General features: G+C 37.5%; 1 protein-coding gene across 2 annotated transcripts in view; it reads left to right on the forward strand.

Annotated features, from left to right (window-relative positions):
- Positions 1-21,211, forward strand: part of LOC140206278 (phospholipid phosphatase-related protein type 4-like) — a 77,881-nt gene extending 56,670 nt beyond the window's left edge. The window contains exons 4-7 of one of the 2 annotated variants that reach the window (XM_072274606.1): positions 1,724-1,919; positions 12,730-12,787; positions 15,909-16,082; positions 19,781-21,211. In XM_072274606.1, coding sequence (XP_072130707.1) covers positions 1,724-1,919; positions 12,730-12,787; positions 15,909-16,082; positions 19,781-21,121 — 1,769 coding nt within the window. In that variant the 3' untranslated portion in view covers positions 21,122-21,211. The remainder of the gene's footprint in view (positions 1-1,723; positions 1,920-12,729; positions 12,788-15,908; positions 16,083-19,780) is intronic. The other variant, XM_072274607.1, reaches the window with a different exon arrangement.
- The last annotated feature ends 707 nt before the right edge of the window (positions 21,212-21,918 follow it).

The raw sequence follows: 21,918 nt of genomic DNA on the forward strand, positions 1-21,918 counted from the left end.
AATCTTCTTCAAAGATTCCAACAGATTTGTCAGGCAAGATTTTGCCTTGAAGAAACCATACTGACTATGGCCTATTTTATCATGTGCCTCCAAGTACCCTGAGAACTCATCCTTAATATTCGACTCCAACATCTTCCCACCCATTGAGGTCAGACAGATTGGCCTGTAGTTTCCTTTCTTCTGCCTCTCTCCCTTCTTGAACAATGGAGTGACATTTGTAGTTTTTCAGTCCTCTGGAACCATTCCAGAATCTAGTGATTCTTGAAAGATCATTACTAATGCTTCCATGATCTCTTCACCCACCTCTTTCAGAACTCTAGGGTGTACTCCATGTGGTCTAGGTAACTTATCTACCTTCAGACCTTTCAGTTTCCCAAGAACCTTTGTGTCTGAGTCAGTTATCATCTTAAGAATACTGGAGAAAGTACACAGAATTCCATGGCCAAATCATGTTTAGTTTTATTATCATAAATAGAATCAAAATTTGGAAGTAAATTACATAGCATAGCTATAATTATTTAATACAAGTGACTGAAGACGAATTTCTACCCGAATTCAAAATTTTGGAAGCATTCTCCAGGATCAAGTAAAATAATTTTAATTGCTATAGACTTATAGACCCATCTATTCTGTGCCGAGTTACAGAACGTACATTTAAATCTATTTATTTTATACTTGGAAACATTTCCTTTAACATACATCTAGATTTAAGAGCCCAATTCAAATATTCTAAAAACTTTTCATGAAAGTGAAACTTATCATGCTATGAATAGTTATCCATGTTGTTTAAATCTGCTGCACTAAAGCATTATATTGTGTCCCAGGGTATAGTTTGAGTGTAACAACAACAGATACACAGAGATCACAATGTTTGCTGAATGTTCTTTGAAATTTTTCTCAGTGCTGTATACATGATTGTAAACATCTGAAATATATAAATGACTTACAACATCCTAAACAAAAAAACGTAAGGAGATTGACTGTTTTTTTTCCTGTGATTATCCTAGCATTAAATATTAATTAATGCAAATAAATAACACTTTTCATTTGGGCTCAAATCCAATTTAGTTTTTCTTTCTTTTCAAGAAAATGTTGTTTGTCATACAAATGTGTTGTTCAAAATTTATTCCTATTTTAGCAGGCATATTTTACAGTGAGCAATATGCTCAAAGTATTGTGCTTTGTCTAGTGCTTAAAGAGGAAAATGAGAAATGGGGAAAATTATTTAATGGAGAAACTTTCTACACCAAACTGATACATACAGATGTAAATAAGTAAAAGTAATTATTTTCTAATTCTTTAGTTGTGTTTCTTATTTTTGCTGGAATTCTTAATGAAAATAAACTATGTAAAAATATTGTAAAGACGTCCTTTGTGTGTAATATATTTTAACTTTTTAGCTGAGTTTACACAGAACGTCGCAATTCCAATCATTACTTTTAATAAGAAAAATTGTAGAAGAAAATATATCTGGCTTAACATAAAATATTGCAGTAAAATTGCATAGAAGCAGGTATATGTCTACTTTGCACAATTTAATATCAACTCATAAATTCTCTCTGGACTAATAATGTTTCCAAGTGGTATTTCGGTATCTTTGATATTATTGCCATTAATTCACTGCTATTTTGGGTAAAGACAAATGTGCAAGATGATTTTGAGTTAGCACCTGGAGATTAAAACGCTCATGCTAATTATTTTTGATTTCTCTTGAGTGTTCTAGGAGTTCATGTGTTTGGCCTTTGTGCCACTGCTCTCATCACCGACATTATTCAGCTGTCAACCGGGTACCATGCCCCATATTTTCTTACAGTGTGTAAGCCTAATTATACATCGCTAAATACCTCCTGTGAAGAAAATCCATACGTTGTGGAAGATATCTGCACAGGATCTGATCCTTCTATCATTAACGCTGGCAGGTTAGAATTCACATTTTATTTTATCTATCAGGAAGCTGCTTATTTTCTCTGTGCTTGATATAAGAATATTATACACCACTGATTGCCTCATTTCAAAATTAATGCACAAGAATGAGGCATCTTTCACTTCATGGTTATTAAAGTATTAAAACACACTTAGATAGGTTCATTGCAAGGTTTTCTATAATAAAAATGACCTTACCCTTCTCTCAGGAGAGCTCTCAAGTACTGTATATTGAGAAATTCCCCACTGTTCTTTTTCAATAGTTGTAACTCACTTAGGTAAATTCAAGTCAGAACTATTCTGTGTTTTGGGGAATGTGGTCTGAATATTTTCTTTACTCTGGGCTGCACTGAAGCCTGTAGCAGTGGTGGCCAGGAAAATCTCTAAATGTCAGGCATCTACATTTCATTTTTATTCATCTCTCCTGTCTTGAGACATTAAAATCAATGTCATTGTCAAATTAGTTCTGAAAAATCATTATTATATGTCAAATGTCCATGAAGAAAATTTCTACTGTAATTTGTTATCCTCACTGAGCCGAAAGGATAGATTGCCGTTCCATCAAGTGTACAAAATGAACAATATCTCCAGGAAGAATGATTAATACAACTTATTTAAAGCCATTGTCCATACGGGTAGATGTCAGTATTGGAAACAACTATGTTTCATTTCATTAAGATGTGTGCCAGGCTGTTCCACTTACATAAACTAACTGGCAGTGTGAGGAAAGAATCTGTAGAAAGATTATAACAGTATCAGCTTCTGACACCAAAGCTCAAAAAAAGTGGTGAAGAACTTTGCTCCTGTTCATTAATGATTGAGGAGTGCAGAATGTGAAGTGTACCTTCGTCTCCACAATCATTTCCACTGACTTACTAAATTAGAAAGTGCAGAGCGACAACCACGGGTGGTCCTTATTCAACATGTTCAAGGCAAACAAGACATGATAAACTTAGCTAGCAGTAGCTTGAAATGATTTGAATAGAGCCTGAATTTTGCCTTGATGCAAACAGTAAGAATGTAGCAATGACTCTGTCACTGGCAAATTTCCTTTTTCATTTGCAAAATTAGTCATAATTAGTGGTAGCAATGTAGTCATGAAACTGAGAGGAAATCTTCATGCCAAGTATTTGAATGCAGTTAAAATTTTAATTATCAAAACTGAAAAAAAAGAGAGAAAAAGTTGACTTGGTGCTCATCCGTTGTTATTAAAGCTGGAACTGAGTAATGTCAACAATTCTATACACGATAACTACTGAAGAAGATTATGATTTAATTGCAACAACATTTATTCATTTCTAAATGTGACACTTCGTCACTGTTAAAATGCAATCAACCCTTTTAGACAGTAATTAAGTGCAAGTAATATTATTTCTCTAAATATTGGGACTATGACAGGATGAAGTTACTGATAATACTGATAAAGGCTTGTTTCCAAGTGACTGCCTACTTCATTCATGATATCAAGTATGGAGACAAAATGCATTCCTTTCAATCCTTCCTCCTGCAGACCCATCTTGTTACATTCTAGATGCAGGGATTCAACCTATGTTTGCAGAGCCCTCAGCATTGTCAAGGACCCTTCCCATCTGCCCCACAATCTCTTTGACCTTCTACCAGCAGGCAGAAAGTACCACAGTGTATAAGAGTAAGGACTGTTAGGCTGGGTAACAGCTTCTTCCCTCAGGATGTGAGATTTGTGGTGGATCCTGCTATTACCCATACACAAGTTATGACAGCACTATTAGCATTATACTGTTTTAAAAAAAAATATGTTGTATATGCTCTTTATGTCAACATGTACATCTACAGGGCACTTTTTAAATCTGTTAATATTAGTTTACGTGCTGTATATGACTATGTTCTGTGTTTTCCATCTTGGTCCCAGAAGAACATTGTCTCGTTTAGCAGTATACATGTTGAATGACAGCATCTGCAGAATTTCTCTTGTTTGTGATTGAAACATCAGCAAATTGTTTTCCCTTCACAGATGCTGCTTGTCCCTGTGAGTTTCCCAGCAGATTGTTTGTTGGTTAACAGTGGTGTTTGACAGTCCAGTGTTCCTAATTCAGCCCTGTATCAGTGCCAGTGCAGTTAAATATGCAAATGATGCTACTTAAGTATATTGGGAAGAATACCATGAAGTAGAAAGAGTGCATAGGTTCTTACTCTACCGGATGGGAACAACTTACACTGATGAAATGTTGTTTACTCTTTCTCTAATGTTAAGGACCATGTTTCTCCTTAAATGTTAAAGACCAGCAGTATCAATAATCATGTGACTTTAATCAATAATAGCCAAGTTATCCATATGAGCGAATACTTTGTTCTGTCTCCAACCAGAAGAGAGTTCACTTAGTTCAGCGAACGAGACATTTGCAAGTGTAACAGTGGGTTCTAATGTCTCCAGGGCGGAGAAATATGAGACAACAATTTAGCCCCTGCTGGCTGTCTGAAGGCTAATAATCTGTTCAGATATACCAGAGGAGGAAGAACCCCTGGTTAACAGAATGCACACTGCTCTGTCTCAGCATCTCTCTGCATTTGGCATCTTAACTGCAGTTTGTAAAGTCCCCAAAATTCTGGAGACTTGGCATGACCAGATGTCTTCTGAATAGTGAAGGGGAACATTAATCAGAACCTGCAAGAATCTCAGTTTGATAATGAAGATGTACGACCTGACCACGCTAATCACAATTAAGATCCAGACAGCAATTACATTTTGTTTCCATTAAACATGAACAATACCAGGGATTACCATTTGTTGATCATATTTTAATTTTTTTCCATCTTTACATATACTTTTCTACTTTTAAAAAATTAAACCAGACACAGATTCTGTCTGATTCTACTGTAAAAAAGAAGAGATCATATTGACATGCTCATCTAGGAAATGGAACATCATGCTGCTACATTAGAAGATGCTCTGTAATTAGCAATAGGACATAGTCATTGCTGTCTGGAGGGAGCTACTCTCCATATTTAACTAATTTGTTCTTGTCTGAGGCATGATTGTTTCAAAATAGACACATTCCTGGTTTCCCATCATGCTTTTTCAGTAATAAGTTATACTTTATTGCAACTTTAATACTCAATTCATCCCAAGGCATGAAGGGAATAGTCATTTCACAAAAGAAGATACATTAGATGAGGCAAATGAGAATCTGGTAAAAAAAAAAAACAGGTTTTATGTACAGTTATTATTAAGAGGAAATGTTAATAGGGAAAGATTATAAACAATGTAATAGAGAGAATATTGACAGTTACAGGATTGCATAGGCTGTATAAATTGGAGAAGAACAGTTTAGGCCAGAATAATGCAAAATATATATAGAGAGAGAGAATGAGGCTCTGGAGAGATAGAGTGCAGAATAAGTTCTAAAAATTTATTAATCTTAGCAATTTGTTAAGCTAAGTTAGCTGGAACAATTCAATAACTGGTGGAATGTATTTCATTTTTAGAGTAGAATGATAACTTTTACTCAAGAATTGTCGTAAAAATTTTCATAGCAGGGATTCAGAGGAGCAGAGGATTATGAGTAGAGAAGGATGAATAATGAAGGGCAGCTCTGTCTTCTCCTCCCACTTCTACTTCTTGGGCCCTTAGCTCCCAGTGGATCATAAGCCATTGATGACCTCTTGTTTCCATCATCCAAAGTTGATGGTATGGTTGGAGTTCATCAATGTTTCTGTAATCCATTGTATCTACTTTACAGGGGAGTGGCCGATACAGCTTCACCAGAAGTCTGTTGACCAGCCTTACCTGTTTCTATCTCTCACAATGGGGATGTAGGGTTGGACTTTGAGAAGCACCTGCTCCCCAAAATTCACCTTAGATTCTTTGAGGGAAAAATTTCTCACTGGTTCAAAATTGGCAATAGGTAATGGTTTGGCCAAAAGCTGTACTTGCATCATTGATGATGGCAAAAGGGAAAACATGATCCTCAAAGAAAGAGGACATTTGAGATGTCCTGGAACGGAAAGCCTCATCCTTGGAGCAAATGCGGCGGAGATGGAGGAACTGGGAATAGGGAATGGCATTTTTGCATGTTGCAGGGTGGGAAGAGGTATAGTTGAGGTAGCTATGAGAGTCAGTGGACTTATAAAAGATGTCAGTGGACAGTCTGTCTCCAGAGATGGAGACCAAGAGATCGAGAAAGAGGAGAGAAGTGTACGAGATGGGCCAAGTGAATTTGAGGGCTGGGTGGAAGTTTGAATTTGATTAAATTGACGAGCTCAGCATGGGTACCGGAAGCAGCACCAATGTAGTCGTCAATGTAGCGAAGGAAAAGTTGGGGAGCAGTACCAGTATAGGTTTGGAGCATAGAATGTTCCACATAACCAATGAAGAGGCAGGCATAGCTGGGGCCCATGCGAGTGCCCATAGTTACACCCTTGGTCTGAAGAAAGTGGGAAGAGCCAAAAGAGACGTTATTAAGTGGGAGTACCAGTTCCACCAACCGGAGGAGGGTAGTGGTGGTGGGGAACTGGTGAGGTCTATTATCCAGAGTGGAGGGCTTTGAGGCCATCTTGGTGGGGAATGGAAGTGTATAAGGATTGGACATCCAGAGTGAAAATGAAGTGGTTGGGACCAGGGAACTGGAAGTTATTGAAGAGGTGGAGGGCATGGGATGTATCCCAGATGTAGGTGGGGAGGGACTGAATTATGGGTGACAAAATGGAGTCCAGGTAGGCAGATACAAGTTCAGTGGGGCAGCAGCAGGCAGAAACTATGGGTCTATCCGGAACAGTCAGGCTTGTTGATCTTGGGGAGGAGGTAAAACCAAGCAGTGCATTTTGGCAAGCTGTGTGTGAATTTCATTAGTTTCTGTTAGATCTCTTCTCATTATTTTAAATGCTAGAGAATATGGACTTGGTCTACTGAGTCTCTTCTCATCTGACAAACTTACCACGTTCATAAGACCATAAGATATAGGAGCAGATTTAGGCCATTTGGCCCAACAAATGTGCTTCACCATTTCAGCATGGCTAATCCAATTTTCCTCTCACCCCCAAGCTCCTGCCTTCTCTCCATATCCCTTCATGTCTGGAAACAATCTGATCAATCTTCCCTCACTACTTCTGTGACATGTATATCCTTTTTGTATTCTTCAAGGAATCAAAACTGTTCGCAGTATTCCAAGTATAGTTTCAACAATACCTTTTTAATAATTGTACCTAGATATCTTTATCCCTGCATCAACCCTTCACGTAATAAACCCTTGCATGTCACTTGCAATCCTAATCAATTGTTCCACCTGCACATCATCTGTCAGTGATTTGTATACAAGGTATTCATCTGTTTTAATCAACGGGTATCTTTGAACATCAACATCACCAAATTTCTCATCATTTAAAATTTCATTAATTTGGATAACTTCACAATTTGTTCATATTATATTGCATCTGGCATGTTCTTGCCCACTCCCACTCACTCAGTGGGTCTATATTCCCTGCAGGCTCTTTGCATCCTCCACTCTTTTCACAATACTACTGAGAGTCATAGAGGCAATGTTTCATGCAGTCAACAAAGCTGGAAATATTAAATTTGGTCCCCATACTCAAATCATTCACATAAATTGCTAAATTTTTAATAGTTGTAGGATGTTATATCCATATTTCTCCAATGGCAATTACACTACCATTGGCTCAGTATTTATATTCATACTGAATGCTGTGAGATCAAGCACAGAGTCTGCAGAGATGGGAGCACAATCTGAGATACTATACTGGTAAAGTGGTACATTGCTTTATTATTGTCTCATGTACTGAGGTACAGTGAAAAGCAGACAATAAGGTGCAAGGCCATGATGAGGTAGATTGTGAGATAAAGAGTCCATTTTATCATGCAAGAGGTCTATCAATAGTCTTATAACAGTGAGATGGAAACTATCCTCAAGCCTGGTGGTACATTCCTTTTGGTGTTACAATGGGTGACTGGGAGCGGATCCAAGACACGTAAGTAGCATTAACAGAAGTGTGTTTATTAATAGTTGCCAGGAAAGCTGAGGAGCGAAGATAGAATGCTTATGCGGACAAGGATGCGGGACAACAAACAGGAGCCTTGGCTTGGACTTCGATTCGGACGTGGAGCCTGGACTTGGACGTGGACTCGGACACGGAGCCTGGACTTGGACTTGGACTTGGAGCCTGGACTTGGACTAGGACTTGTCAGAGTCCAAGTTCAAGTCCAGGCTCTGGGTCCGACATAGAGAGACAGAACACCCAACTTGGAGTAGCGGCAAATGGCCTGACCTTCTCAGCGGGAACCGAGACAGCCAAACCAAACAACAACACACAGCCCATACCTTGACACGGAGTAGCTCATGAAGCGGCAAACGGCTGGCAATCACTCAGCTGGACACCAAGAGACAGAATTCCCAACTCGGAGTAGCGGCAAACCTACTCAGCTAGAAACAAGACGACAAAAAACAAACAATGACAGTCCATTTGTATCTTGGCTCGGAGTGGCGGCAATCGGCCAGCAAATCTCAGCCAGACATGAAAATGACAGAATTTGCATCTTGACTCAGAGTAGCGGTAAAATGGCTGGCAACTCAGCTGGACACGAAAACGACTGAATTCACTAAGCAGCCACAGGCACCGAAGCAACTTAGAGTCCACGATTCTCGGCGGCTCCGGGACGAGCACAGCCACACTGACTACGGTGACGAACCAGCAGCGAGTAGATGTAAGCTGGAGTTTTGTGCTGCCGGTTCGAATGAGGATCAGGTGCTCTAATCAAGGAGCCCAGTGGAACACGGGGGAAAGGAAATTAACTGAAATGAGGAGTCAACCGACCAGACCGTGACATTTGGCTTTTGTATCTTCTACTCAATGAGAGGGCAGTGAAGAGAGAATGCCTGGGGTGGGAAGGGTCTTTGGTTATGTTAACTGCTTTACTCAGGCAGTGAGAGGGAACCTAGTCCTTTTGATGTGCTGAGCTGTGGCATGACTCTCTGCAGATTCTAGTGGGCTCAGGCAGGATAGTTTCTATAGTGCATCTACAGTATAAAAATCGGTGTGAGTACGTATCAAATTTAATTGAATTTCCTAATGCAGGAGAGGCACTGGGCACTTTCTTGGCCATTACCAGTTTACCAATTTACAAGGAGGTTCTGGTGAGCTACCTTATGCTGAAGCACTCCTGGTGATGGCTCTCCCACACACCTATTGCCCAAGGAGTTCCAGGATTTATGCACAATAATGTTGATGGAACACAGATATATATTTCGTGTTCCTAATTTTCATGTTTGCAATGGTCTTGAGATGTTGCTGTGAATCGCTATCATTGTTAGCATAGTGCTTCCATGGTAAAGATAATTGACTGCTGCAAACTGGTATGGAAATTACTTATTCGTGCTCTAGGTGGGTGGCAGGAAAATCAGGCGAATTACAGGCATGTGAAAGAGAGCAGAGTAGAGGGAAGCAGGTGGAGGAATGGGAATGATTCAATTTTTATGAGAGCTGGCATAGATAAATGGCTGTGTGGCCTCCTTCTGTGCTGTATGCAGGAATAAGTGAAAATCATTGTGCATTGTTCAAAAGCTACAGTACAGGAAAATAGACCATTCTCACCATTGATATCTCTTTCCTTGCTTAATACACAATATTTGAAATTAAAGAAGACTGGCTTGATAAATAGGAATTTTACAGTTTCAAGATGAGCAATTTTTCATTGATTCAAAACGAGGATAAAGTTTAATTAATTGATGTACTAATGATGAATTGGTATATTTGCATTTTTTATAATGCATACCTACATTTTTCATAACTTAACCAATACTAACTAAAAAGACACAGGTTATTTTCTTATAGAATAAATTAATTAATTCTTAAGAATGTATGGAATAAATAAATTAATTTTTTAGCTATAATTTTTTAGCTATGTGGATGTATTTTATGGATGCCAAGCCACACCATGTCAAAAGTAATATCAATTACTTTGCCTCTGAAAGAAATCTACAGTTTGATTAGATTAAGATTATTCAGATACCAACCAGAATTCTCTTGATGGGTTGGTGAAATGTTCTTTCCTGATTATGTAATTAAAGGCAAAATTTAGAGAATAGTTTAGAGGCAAGAGTAATAGCTTATTTTAAAGTGACACCATTTACATAATTATTATGCCCATATATTCCTTCAACCGGACATTGCTGTGTCACAATTATTTTGCAATCATGATATTTTTTAGCATTGACCTTTCAGAATATTGTAGTTAAAAAGTATTGGTCATTGTTCAAATCCAATATTTAAAATAGACAAACATAAGGTTCAGTAATAGAATCATTGAACCAGATACTATCTTAAATCCAGACTTTAGCTATTTCACATTGCTACTCCAAGTAGAAGGAAGCCTACAAATTCAACAATAATGGCATGATTGAAAATATTTTAATCATTATTTTGTTTCTTGTTAGAGATTTTTTCAATGTCATATTAATTGCTAATAAAGATGCGCAGTGTGAAAACTGTATTATCTTTAATGATCAATAAACTCTACATGTAATGGTAAAATATTATTAGCATCTTTAGTAAATCATATTATATTTTTCAAGTTGCAAAAAGTAATTAATTGTCACAGCAAATGATAAGTTTATTATCGAAAAAATATGCCCTACATAATTTACAACTAACCAAAGAATCATTCATTTATTTCCTATGTTCTTCAGAATTTATGAAGTTGATTCTTAAGAAAATAATCTGTGTTTTTTAATTAGTAGTTAAGTTTATGTAAAATATACACATACATTATAAAAATGTACATAATCTAATATATCAGGTTAATATTAGATAAATTAATTAAACTATTAAGTTTAGTGCTGGCATTTTATGCAGCAATTAAGTAATTGTTTCTCCTTAGGCTACTGCACAGTTAAATGTTTGGACCACACGGGGCAAACACAATGTGGCTAAAAAAACAACTTATCCCTGAAGAATAAATTGTTTCAACCACTATTAACTTTCTAAATGAAACTATAATAGCAGATAGCAGGAGTTTCCATTGATATTTTTAAAATAGAGTGCCAATCAATGTTCCATCAATTTTTTTTTTTACAGCTGCTCGGGCCAGCAATTGTTCTGAGCAGGACATTTTTACACGTCTTGAAAACCGTGGCGCTTTAAAAGATCTTTTTTTTGTAATAGGCACATCAAACAAACACAAACCACAACTCAGATCATAGTAAATGATGTCAGGCAGTAAATACAACTGACAGTCACAATGGCAAATGTAAAATTTTTTGACCAGATGGCATCTGCATTCAGCGGGCCAGCAGTTTATTAACAATGAGCTACTGACTTCCATTCTGTGCTTATTGTTTCAATTTGTGACAGTGTTGTAACTTGAAACACTGACAATGTAAGTATGCTGAAGCTCTAAAATAAAGTAAAGGTTCTGGTACATTTATTATTTAGAAAATCTATGGATTATATCATTAACACAATTAATTATAAGAAATTTCACAATTGAGATAGATTTCAAAATTATATTAACATACTTTTCAAAGTTCTATTAACATAATTTCAAAATTATATTGACTTTATACAGAAGAAAATTCCAGTTGCAGAGCAGCAAAGGCTATGTGCGGGGAACATCTTAGTTACTGGGCGGCTGCACACTTGCGCAGCTTAAAAGAAACAGTGGTGTCAATCCCGTAGAAAGTGTGTCTGGGGAAATTAATGGAGTACAAGGAAATGGCCAATGAATAAACAAGTATGTTGTATCAGTTTTGCTACTGTACGGAGGATGCAAGTAATATCCAGAAATAGTTGTTAATTGGGAAATACAATTGAGAGATTTGGAGGGTCAGCTCGGGAAATCTTTAACCATTAGGGAGGTGGTGCTAAGTAAGTTGTTGAGATTGATAAATCTCAGGAAATGGAGAGAAGATATATATTCTTTCTCTAATTGTCAAAATATAAATTACTTGAATGAAAGTAATGAAGGAGTGATTGCAATCCTAACTGCCTACTCAAAGATTAGCAGGATAATAAATTGTCAGGAGAATTTAAGAAAACTACAAGGGGATATAGGGGGATTAAGTGAGTCAGCAAAGAAGTGGCAATTGGAGCTGAAAATTAAATTGTCCATTTTGGTAGGAAAATTAGATAAAAGCAAGGCATGTTATTTAAATGGAGAGGTTGAAATGCTCTGAAATGCAGAGGACGCTGCATGTCTTAATGTATGATTCTCAGAAGGTACAGTGCATAATTAGGTAAGTTATCATAATATTGAGGTTTTATTGCTTGGGGTGGATTACAATGATTCAGTGAGGACATTAATGCATGGGGAGCAATTCAGAAGTTTACTACACTCATACCCTAGTATATGTCAGTTATTTTATGAAGAATTCTTTTGTTTGTATCTGTTGGAGTTTAAAAGAAGAAGAGGAGACTCAACTGAAACATGTAAGATCCAGATGGGTCTTGACAGGTTGAATGTGGAGAGGATGTTTCTTGTGGTAAAATCTAGAACTGGGAGGGGGGGAGGGTCACTATTTAATTACTGGTTACCCATTTAAAGCAGAGATGAGGGACAACATTTCCTCAAAGGTTCACAAGTGTTTAAAACTTTCTCAATGGTCATTGAAAGTAGATTCTACAAGGCAAAGGTAGTTATGTGCTTGATAAACAAGTATGCAGATGAAAACGCAGAGCTGGGCATACATCAGACAGCCATGGTCTTATTAATTGGCAGAGAAGGCTTAAAGGGAGATGTAACCCATTCTTGTTCCTAAATCATAAGCATGTTCATATGTACATGAATATGTAAGACGTCAGGAGTATTTTATTTTCTCTTTGCAGGAAATCCTTTCCATCACAGCATGCCACACTTGCAGCCTTTGCAGCTGTATATGTTTCAGTAAGTAACTGGTACTGCCTTGCTTGGTTTGAAATGAAAGAAACATAACCTAATTGTAACGTGTGAATAAGATCTTAATCTGCTTGTGAACATTAATTGCTTGCCTCACTCGCAGATTGCTGTGCAAATTGAAAGAATTACAACCCATGTTTAAAAAAACGAATAGGCAGATATTGAATAAGTAGTTCACCTTCCTGTCACATGCTATGAAGTTGGAATCATTATGCCTCTTCCATCTCCAGATTGATCACACCCATTCCCCACTATGAAGGGTTCAATAAAATATCAGACTGAATAAAAATGCTCCAAAAAAAAAATCCTCTGAACTCTACAGTTAGTAGAAACCAACAGGTTCCATTGAATAAGTACTAGCCCGAAAGACACTTACTTTCTGTATATTACAGTCTCTTCCTCCTCAAGACTGACCCAGCTCCAAGCTTGGAGAATACAGAATTAACACTAGTCCAAGGGAAATAATTACTCATTAGCAAGCATATTCCCTTTATAACCTTGTTGAATCTTGTGTCCCTTGATTCTCCACATCAGTACTACTGCTGTTTATTATAGATGATACAAGAAAGACAGTGACCATTTGGCCAATTATGGCATTATGACAACATTCAGACGGAGGCAAATAAAAGCCACGCTTTGATCAAAGATATGCTGAAAGTCTTCCTTTGATATTCAAATCCATTACCAACTTGAAGCCACCTATCCTTCATATCCTAAGGTCAGCATTGACCAAACACCCAGCTAGACTAAGTACATAAATACTGTGGCCACAGGAGCAGATCAGAGATTGGGTATCCTGTGGAGAATGAATCACCACTCTTCCACCATCTATAAGGCATGGGTCGGACTTGCCTGGATGGGTACACCCACACAACATTTAAAAGGCTTGACACTATTGGGGACAAAGCAGCCTGGTTGGCTGATACCTCACCCAGCACCATAAATATTTCCTTCCACTGCCACTAGAGTGTAAAATTGAGTTTGTGTCCTCTACCCTCAACCGAAAGAACCTCACAAACCCACAACTTCCATCATCAAAAACAGCATGAGCATTAGGTACCTGGGAATACCAGCACTTTCACGTTGCCTTCTAGGCTGCACCATTTCTTCACTTAGACATGTATTGGCATTCCTTCATCTTTGTTGCAACTCCTTATTTAGTAACAATGTGGGAGAATCTTTACCAGGATTAGAATGGTTTAAGCAGATGGTTTACAAGAAAAATTAGAGGTAGCAACAAATTAGAGGTAGCCAATGATACCAATATTCCAAAAAACTGCTCACTCCCAATCAGTCTGCACCATATTCTATTCAGGTGCTAAAGCCTTTTGATAATTAATGTGGAGAAGCACCATGATTCATCAAGACAAATCCTCACCTCACTTCCAGTTGCCCCTGGTAAGCAAGAGTTCTGCTAATGGAAATAATTTCACACTATCAAAATCTTAAATAGTTTGGAACTCCTCCATTAAATCTTCTCTTAACTTGCCTCCCCTTTAATTATACCACTTGTGCTCGTGCGATTTATACAACATCAAAAGGTCAACTAGCAAGAGGCCACAGTAGTTAATGCTGATTTGAAGGTCCTCGTATGGTTTTCCTGACTATATTTAATCATTCAATACCAATTTGTACCAACAGAAGTTTCTTTAACTTTTCAGAACTGTGCAATTGGCCCTGGAGACCTGAAGTATGGTTAGAGTACATAAACACATGGACTTTTGATTCTGTCTGAAATTTCAGGGATGAAAGCAGTCTTGGAAAGAAAAAGATCCTAAACTTCCATTGTGGAAAAATTGGGATAGTCAAATATTTATCCAATACTAGCATTAATTGCTGAAAAAACTATCAAGGACACTTGAAAATGATTGCAGTCAGTGGACAAGTAATCGCATGTTTAACATCTGATTTTATGAAGGCACATGCCTCTAGGTTCAAGAGCAGCTTCTACCACTCTGTTATTGATTGGTTCCTTAGTACACTAAGATGGACTCTTGGTTTAACAATGTACCTCGTCATGCTCTTGTACCTTATTGTTTACCTGCACTGCACTTTTACCACAGTTGTAACACTTTACACTGCATTCTGTTATAGTTTTAGTTTGCTCTACCTCAATGAGTAATAATTTGATTTGTTCGAACAGTATGAAAGACAAGCTTTTCACTGTATCTCACTAAATGTGACAATAACAAACCAATAATAAAATAACTCCAAATATGATTCAGTTTCCATATGTCTAGATGTAGATTCATGGGCAATTTACCAGGTAGTACAGGGGAAGAAGATGGATGCTATTCATATATTATTATGATACAGTTTGAGTAACAGAAACAAATGCTAAATAGCAAGAGTGAAGAAACAGGAAGATTAAAATGTCTAGATGTATTTTGCGTTTGGGTATAGAAGTTGTTATGACAAAAATGGAATCAAATTTGATTCTAAGTTTTTGCAAAGAAATGCTGAATAAACAACCAATAACATTAAGCTGAATATATAGATGTTAATTACCCAAAGTTAGATTAGATGAGTTCTGCACCTTCTGTGATAAGAAGAGAATAGATAAATAGAAAAGACACAAAGGTCACCATTATGGTGAACTTCCCCAGAATGGGACTGCTAGGCTTAACAATATTACCTACAATTATTTATGAAATTATCAACATCATTTAAATCTTTGAGAGGGTACATAATTAAAACTCAGTTCTATTTAATTGTGAATTGATAATAAATAGTGCAGGCATATGATCATCATTAAAATAATTTTAGAAGACAATTTTGACATGACCCATAGAATAAAATGTACTCTATCAAATGTTGGCAAGACAGCCAGAAGCTGTGTATGTAAAATAGTATCAGATATACACTTATATGAAGCAAAAGCATTACAACAAATTGCAATGATAGAAAAGCAGCTGAAGATATCTAGGTGAACTCATTCAGTGCTGTAAGTTCTGTTCCTCTTGTATGCAGTGTAATGAGACTGCTAAAATATTAACAATTTATATATTTAATTACACAGGAATACATAATTTTTGTTGAGAATAGAGGATGGTTTGTTCAGTAATTTCACAGCTGAATTAGTTTTTTTTTCTGTTTTCATATTATTTAGATGTATTTTAATGCAACACTGACTGACTCTTCCAAACTCCTCAAGCCGCTCCTGGTCTTCACCTTTATCATATGTGCAGTCATCTCTGGTTTAACTCGTATTATCCAGTACAAGAATCATCCGATAGATGTTTACTGTGGATTCATGATAGGAGGAGGAATCGCTGTCTATTTGGTAAGTGACTCACCTTAGAGGAAGTTATGAAGATGACACCCTAATGCTCTCAACAAGTTTTTGTTTGACTCAAAAGACTGAGAATCTTCAGTTAGAGCCATGAAGGCTGAAATAAAAATGCAGATAATGTTGGTAACACCTACAGAAAGGGAAATAGAATTAATAATTCTGATTATAAACACGTTGTCAGACCCATTATGAATTTGCTGTGTAAAGGTATATGATGATTGACATAAATTGTACTGCTAATGATGATACAGTTCTGTTTGCAACAAACAGGGACATACCTGGATCAGACAGTCTGCATTTGCTGGATGAAACTGTTCCTGTGCTAGGTGGTACTCAGATCCTTGTGAGGTGTCATCTTCCAAGCTCTCGCCATGGAATAGTCCCAAAAAAAATTCACTTTTGCAACACACCCACATCTTTAGGCCACAGCAATTATCAAAATCCTAAATAAATATTGAAAATTAATGAGAAACTACCAATTATTACATAATCAAACTTATAGTGTATAAATATTGGTGTGTCCAAATCTTACGTTATTAATGTTAGGGTGTTAGCTCCATGTCTAATACTACATTTAGTTGAATTAGTTGACTTTAATTTGTAGACATTTAGTCTTGACAAATTGGGCTAAGTGCACCATGTAGCTGAAATATCAGTTGTAGTCTGAATATCAAAGCAAAATCTCCAAATACTAGAAATCTGAAATTAAAGCAGAAAATGTTAGGAAAACTTAGCAGATCAGGCAGCATCTGTGGAAAGAGAAACTGCCAATGTTTTAACATTCTGACAAAAGGATCACATCCCTAAAATATTGAATGTTGCCAATCATGCTGCCTGGCCTATTGAATTTTTCCTGTAATTTCTGTTTTTATTTCACACTTCAGTCTGCCTCTTAGCTTTTCTGATCTGTGTCCTGAGTTATTGAGATTGCTCTTTTCTAAAGAGCACATTGAGCATGATGATTAAGGTTGAATTTCCACATATACTGTATGCTTTTAAAATGAGAAATAGGAGGAATTTCTTTAGGTAGAGAGTGGTGAACCCGTGGAATTTGTTGCCACAGGTGGCTGTGGAGGCAGAAGTTGTTAGATTCTTGATTACTCAGGGCATGATGGGATACAGGGAGAAGGCAGGAGATTGGGGCTGAGAGGGAAAATAGGTCTGCCATGATGAAATGGCGAAGCAGACTCGATGGGCCAAATGACCACAATTCTGCTCCTATATCTTATGGTATTAAGGAGCATATTTGTTAAGATCTATATGGCAATATTCATATTTCTGACAATTATAGCCAACATTTTATTTATTAAATCGAAATTGATACATGGAGTATTTATTCCAACTCAGCACACAAACTCCTTAAAGGATTTGTAATTTATTGAGTGACTCCTAAGTGCTTTGATATTTGACACTTCAGCCAGGCAGTCTGCTGTGTGTTATAATATCCTGACTGACATTTTATGGGCTAGTTTGTCCAGCTCAATTTTGGAGAGACAGATCTGTTCTTTGATACAGGGTTATTGTTGGAAAAGCTGCTATAAAATCCATCATAGTTACTGGTGTATTTTGTAGCAGGAGATTCAAAGAAAAGTATAGAAAGCTAAGGCTTTACTAAAACCAATGTGTTTTCACATTCACTGGAATATTCACCAATTTCTACTTAATAATAAAGGATTAAAACTGTTTATATTGATTTTCCCTGTGCTTCAAATTAAAATGACATATCTTCCAATAGTTTCTGATGTCTCTAAGTGATACTTGGTTAGACATGGAGAAAATCTCCTCAAGGCTATGAAGTTCACCATCATAAAATACTTATGCTGCATATCTAGATAAAGCTTTAATGCCCATTTCAATTGGATATAAGGTGGGTTGAACAAACAGCAGCTCAGCAATTCCTGTTAACCTAGGGCTTGACCTACTTTCCGGGCATCACGTGGTACATGGAACAAAACAGGATCATTGCTATATTTGCTGTTCATCTGGCTCAGGGGGAGCAGTGCAGAGGCAGCACTGGCAGACAGACACCAGTTTCATTGAAATGTAAAACTGATTTGCTGCCTACCAATAGGAAAACATGAGGCATAAAAAATACATTTAAATTGAAAATAAAATTCAATTAAACCATAACATGCAAATAAAAAGCTAAAATTTGTTAAAAGAAAAGTTGTGCAGTGAGGAGATGTTATCTGGAATGGATTGCCCGAGGAAAGGATAATAGAAGTAAATTCTATGTAACTGTCAAATCAGCTGTTTAGACCATAAGCAAGAATCCATTGGGGTGTGAGAAAGAATTGTATGATCTCTCAAATGAATTGCACTTTGGAATTAAAAATTAACTTTCTTGATCTCAGGTTGCATCCAAGCACTTTGCAGCCAATGAAGCATTTAGAAATTGTAATCACTGTTGTCCATCAGAGGTACAGTAGGCCATTGTTCACAATTGGTGCTTTTGTTGCTTAAGGGTTTAACTACATTATTGCCTACTTGGTCAACTTTCAGCCTTTCTGTCTCCATGGATTTAAATTCATCCAGTTATCTGTTCTCTGCATTCTACCTTGAACTAACTCCTGCTCAGTCATCACCGTGACTCCATGATCTATGTTTTTTTCATGAAACATAGAATAGTGCAGCACAGTACAGGCCCTCTGACCCATGATGTTGTGCCCATCACTTAACCTACTCAGAGATAAACCTAACCCTTTCCTCCCACATAGCTCTCCATTTTTCTTTCATCCATGTGCCTATCTTAAAGTCTCTTAAATTTCCCTAATGTATTTGACTTTAAATGACATTCAAAAATGTGTTCCACTCACCTACCACTCTGTATAAAAAGAGGTGCCTCTGACAGGCCCACTGTATTTTCCTCCCAATACCTTAAAGTTATGTTCCCCTGTATTATCCATTTCTGACCAGGGAAAAATTCTCTAACTGTCCACATGCCTCATATCATCTTGTACACCTCTATAAAGTTACCTCACGTCCTTCTTCTCTCCAAAGAAAAAAGCCCTAGCTCGCTCAACTTTTCCGCCTAAGGCATGAACTCTAATCCAGGCAGTATCCTGGTAAATCTGCTCAGCGCCTTCTCTAAAGCTTGCACATCCTTCTTTTAATGAGGCGGCCAGAAGTGAACACAATAATCCAAGTGTGGTCTAATCAGCGATTTACAGAGCTGCAATGTTATGTGTGGCTCTTGAACTCAAAATTATGTCTCTTGATTCTATAATTATCTCCTTTTTGCAATTCCCTCTGCTTTCTCACACCTTCCTATTGTTATCATCTTCACCAGCTCTCCAACGTTGAATAATGCTTCCACTTGACCCTACTTGCACATCGCCATTTACTGTGAATTCACAAGACTATGGTCATGCTTCAGTTAATTTGACTTAAGGATCTGTAATTCCTTCTCCATGTTTCTCTGTCTGCCTATTCTCTTCCATTTTGATGCTCTTTGAAATCTATATTAACTCTCCTATTATTTTCTCTTGAAGCCCCATGGGATGATTTTTCTATGGTAAAGCCACAATGTATTGTTACTTTTATTGAATGACATCATGAATTAAATAACCCTGAATTTCAGAAGCCGGATATGATGTATAGTTGCATCTATGAGGAGCATTTAGCACTGTTGACAGGATTTAAATTTCTAGATGGTAAGTTTTAATGTGTATTTTTTGTTTTTTTTCTAGGGTCTTTATGCTGTAAGTAATTTCCAGCCTAGTGATGATGGTTTATCCCACCAAACCTATCACAGAGAACCTTTGAGGTCACTGACAGACCTCAGCCAGGAAAGCAGTAGACAGCTCCAAGGAAAAACTCCCAGTAGCATTGATGGAATTTCCTCACACCATTCTGAAAGTATACTGAATCGAAACCACAGGGAGTCCAGCTCCCTTACTAACCTGAAGAGAACAAGTGCTGACGTTGAGGTCATTACCCCTCGCAGTCCAATGGCAAAGGAGAACATGGTGACCTTCAGTAATACTCTGCCTCGTGTCCACACATCATCAATGGATGAGGCCGCGAGAAGGAATGCATCAATTCACGCATCTATGGACTCGGCCCGATCTAAACAACTCCTGTCACAGTGGAAATCCAAGAATGAAAGTCGGAAACTGTCCCTGCAGGTTATGGAGACAGAGACAGGTCACTCACCACCGAAGTCCATTGAGATGCGATCCAGCTCAGAGCCAGCAGGGGTAGGACTCAATGGAGACCAACAATCCCAACTCACTCAGTATCTGAAGATGCAAACTGGTACTATTCCAGGAAGCAACAACACCAGTAACATGGGTGGTGGAGCACGAGTCTGCATGCAGTCACGGCCTGGTTCTTCGCAGCTCGTCCACATACCCGAGGAAACACAGGAGAACATAAGTACCTCTCCAAAAGCCAGTTCGGCAAGATCAAAGTGGCTGAAGGTAGCTGAGAAGAGTGGAGTTGGTAGGGCAAGCACCCAGCCAAGAATTATGCAAGTTATCGCCATGTCCAAGCAGCAAGGAATGTTGCAGAGCAGTCCAAAGAGCACAGATAGTAGTACAGTAAGCTGCACTGGATCTATAAGGTACAAAGCTTTAACCGACCATGAGCCTACTAATATTGTAAGGGTGGAAGCTCACCCAGAGAACAACAGACCCCTGGTGCATGTACCTTCAGGCAGTGAGGAAAGTGGTTCATGGAAGTGGAAGGCCAGTGAGAAGAGTAGTCTCCGCCAAGCATTTGAGTTAAATGACCTCAACAGGGACTCCGAGAGCAGTGATTCACTGAAAGATAGCTTTGCCTCATCCGACAGAAAGAAAACCAATCCAGACATTGGCGAGCACCATCACCATGGAATCACCACCATTAGGGTAACACCAGTGGAAGGAGGCGAAGCTACCTCTGAGACGCACTCCGTGTCCTCCAGTCGGGACTCAACCCTCAGGCGGAAAGCTAACATCATTTTAATACCCGAAAGAGGAAACAGCCCGGAAAACACAAGGAACATCTTCTACAAGGGAACATCACCCACTAGAGCGTATAAAGAGTGAATATTTACCCCAGAAGCCTGCTGAAAGACAATCCTTTCAAGAGAGTTAAAGAATATCTCTACTTTCTGATAACAAATACAGCCATTTTAATGTGCCATTCAGCTGTAAAATGAATTAAAATGTTGCCAATAGTTAAACATCTTTGCATGAATAAGATATTTTTACATCCTAATCAAAAGCACATGGGCATAGCCTGAGCCTTGTGGATAAAAAGTACTTGCTATGTTGCTATTTCAATAAACTGTGAATGCATTTTCTCCCATATTGAACACCATTCATATATTGATCAAATGATAAATTTTCAGTTAGCTTTTGCTGTATAGCCATAGTCTGTAATGGACAATTTAGAATTTCTTTCCTGACTACTGCTCTAGATGGAACTTGCATATCTAACAGTTAATATGAATTTTGCCACTTTTTATGTGTTAAAATGTTAATGAGGTTTCAATGATTAATTGGTTGACAGTAAATGACACTTTTAATTCCAGAAGTATCTTCAAAGGGATCACATAGATAATAAAACCATGTAGCCTTTATGGAAATTACACACAAAGTGTATCTGAATACATCCAAATATACACCACATATAATACAAATAATAGATTTTTCTCACGGAATGTAAAGTGGACAGTAATTGATAACTGACAATGATTTATATCATAGATTTTTTATACTTATTGTAGCCTTAGCATATTGATATATGCCTTTGAAGAAAATGTTTTTTAAGTGATTAAAGACTGCATCCTTTTTTGTAAGCTTACATAGCTAGTACTTCAAAACTATTAAGATATATATAA

This window comes from Mobula birostris, chromosome 12 (genome assembly GCF_030028105.1).
Source record: "Mobula birostris isolate sMobBir1 chromosome 12, sMobBir1.hap1, whole genome shotgun sequence".
NCBI lineage: Eukaryota > Metazoa > Chordata > Chondrichthyes > Myliobatiformes > Myliobatidae > Mobula > Mobula birostris.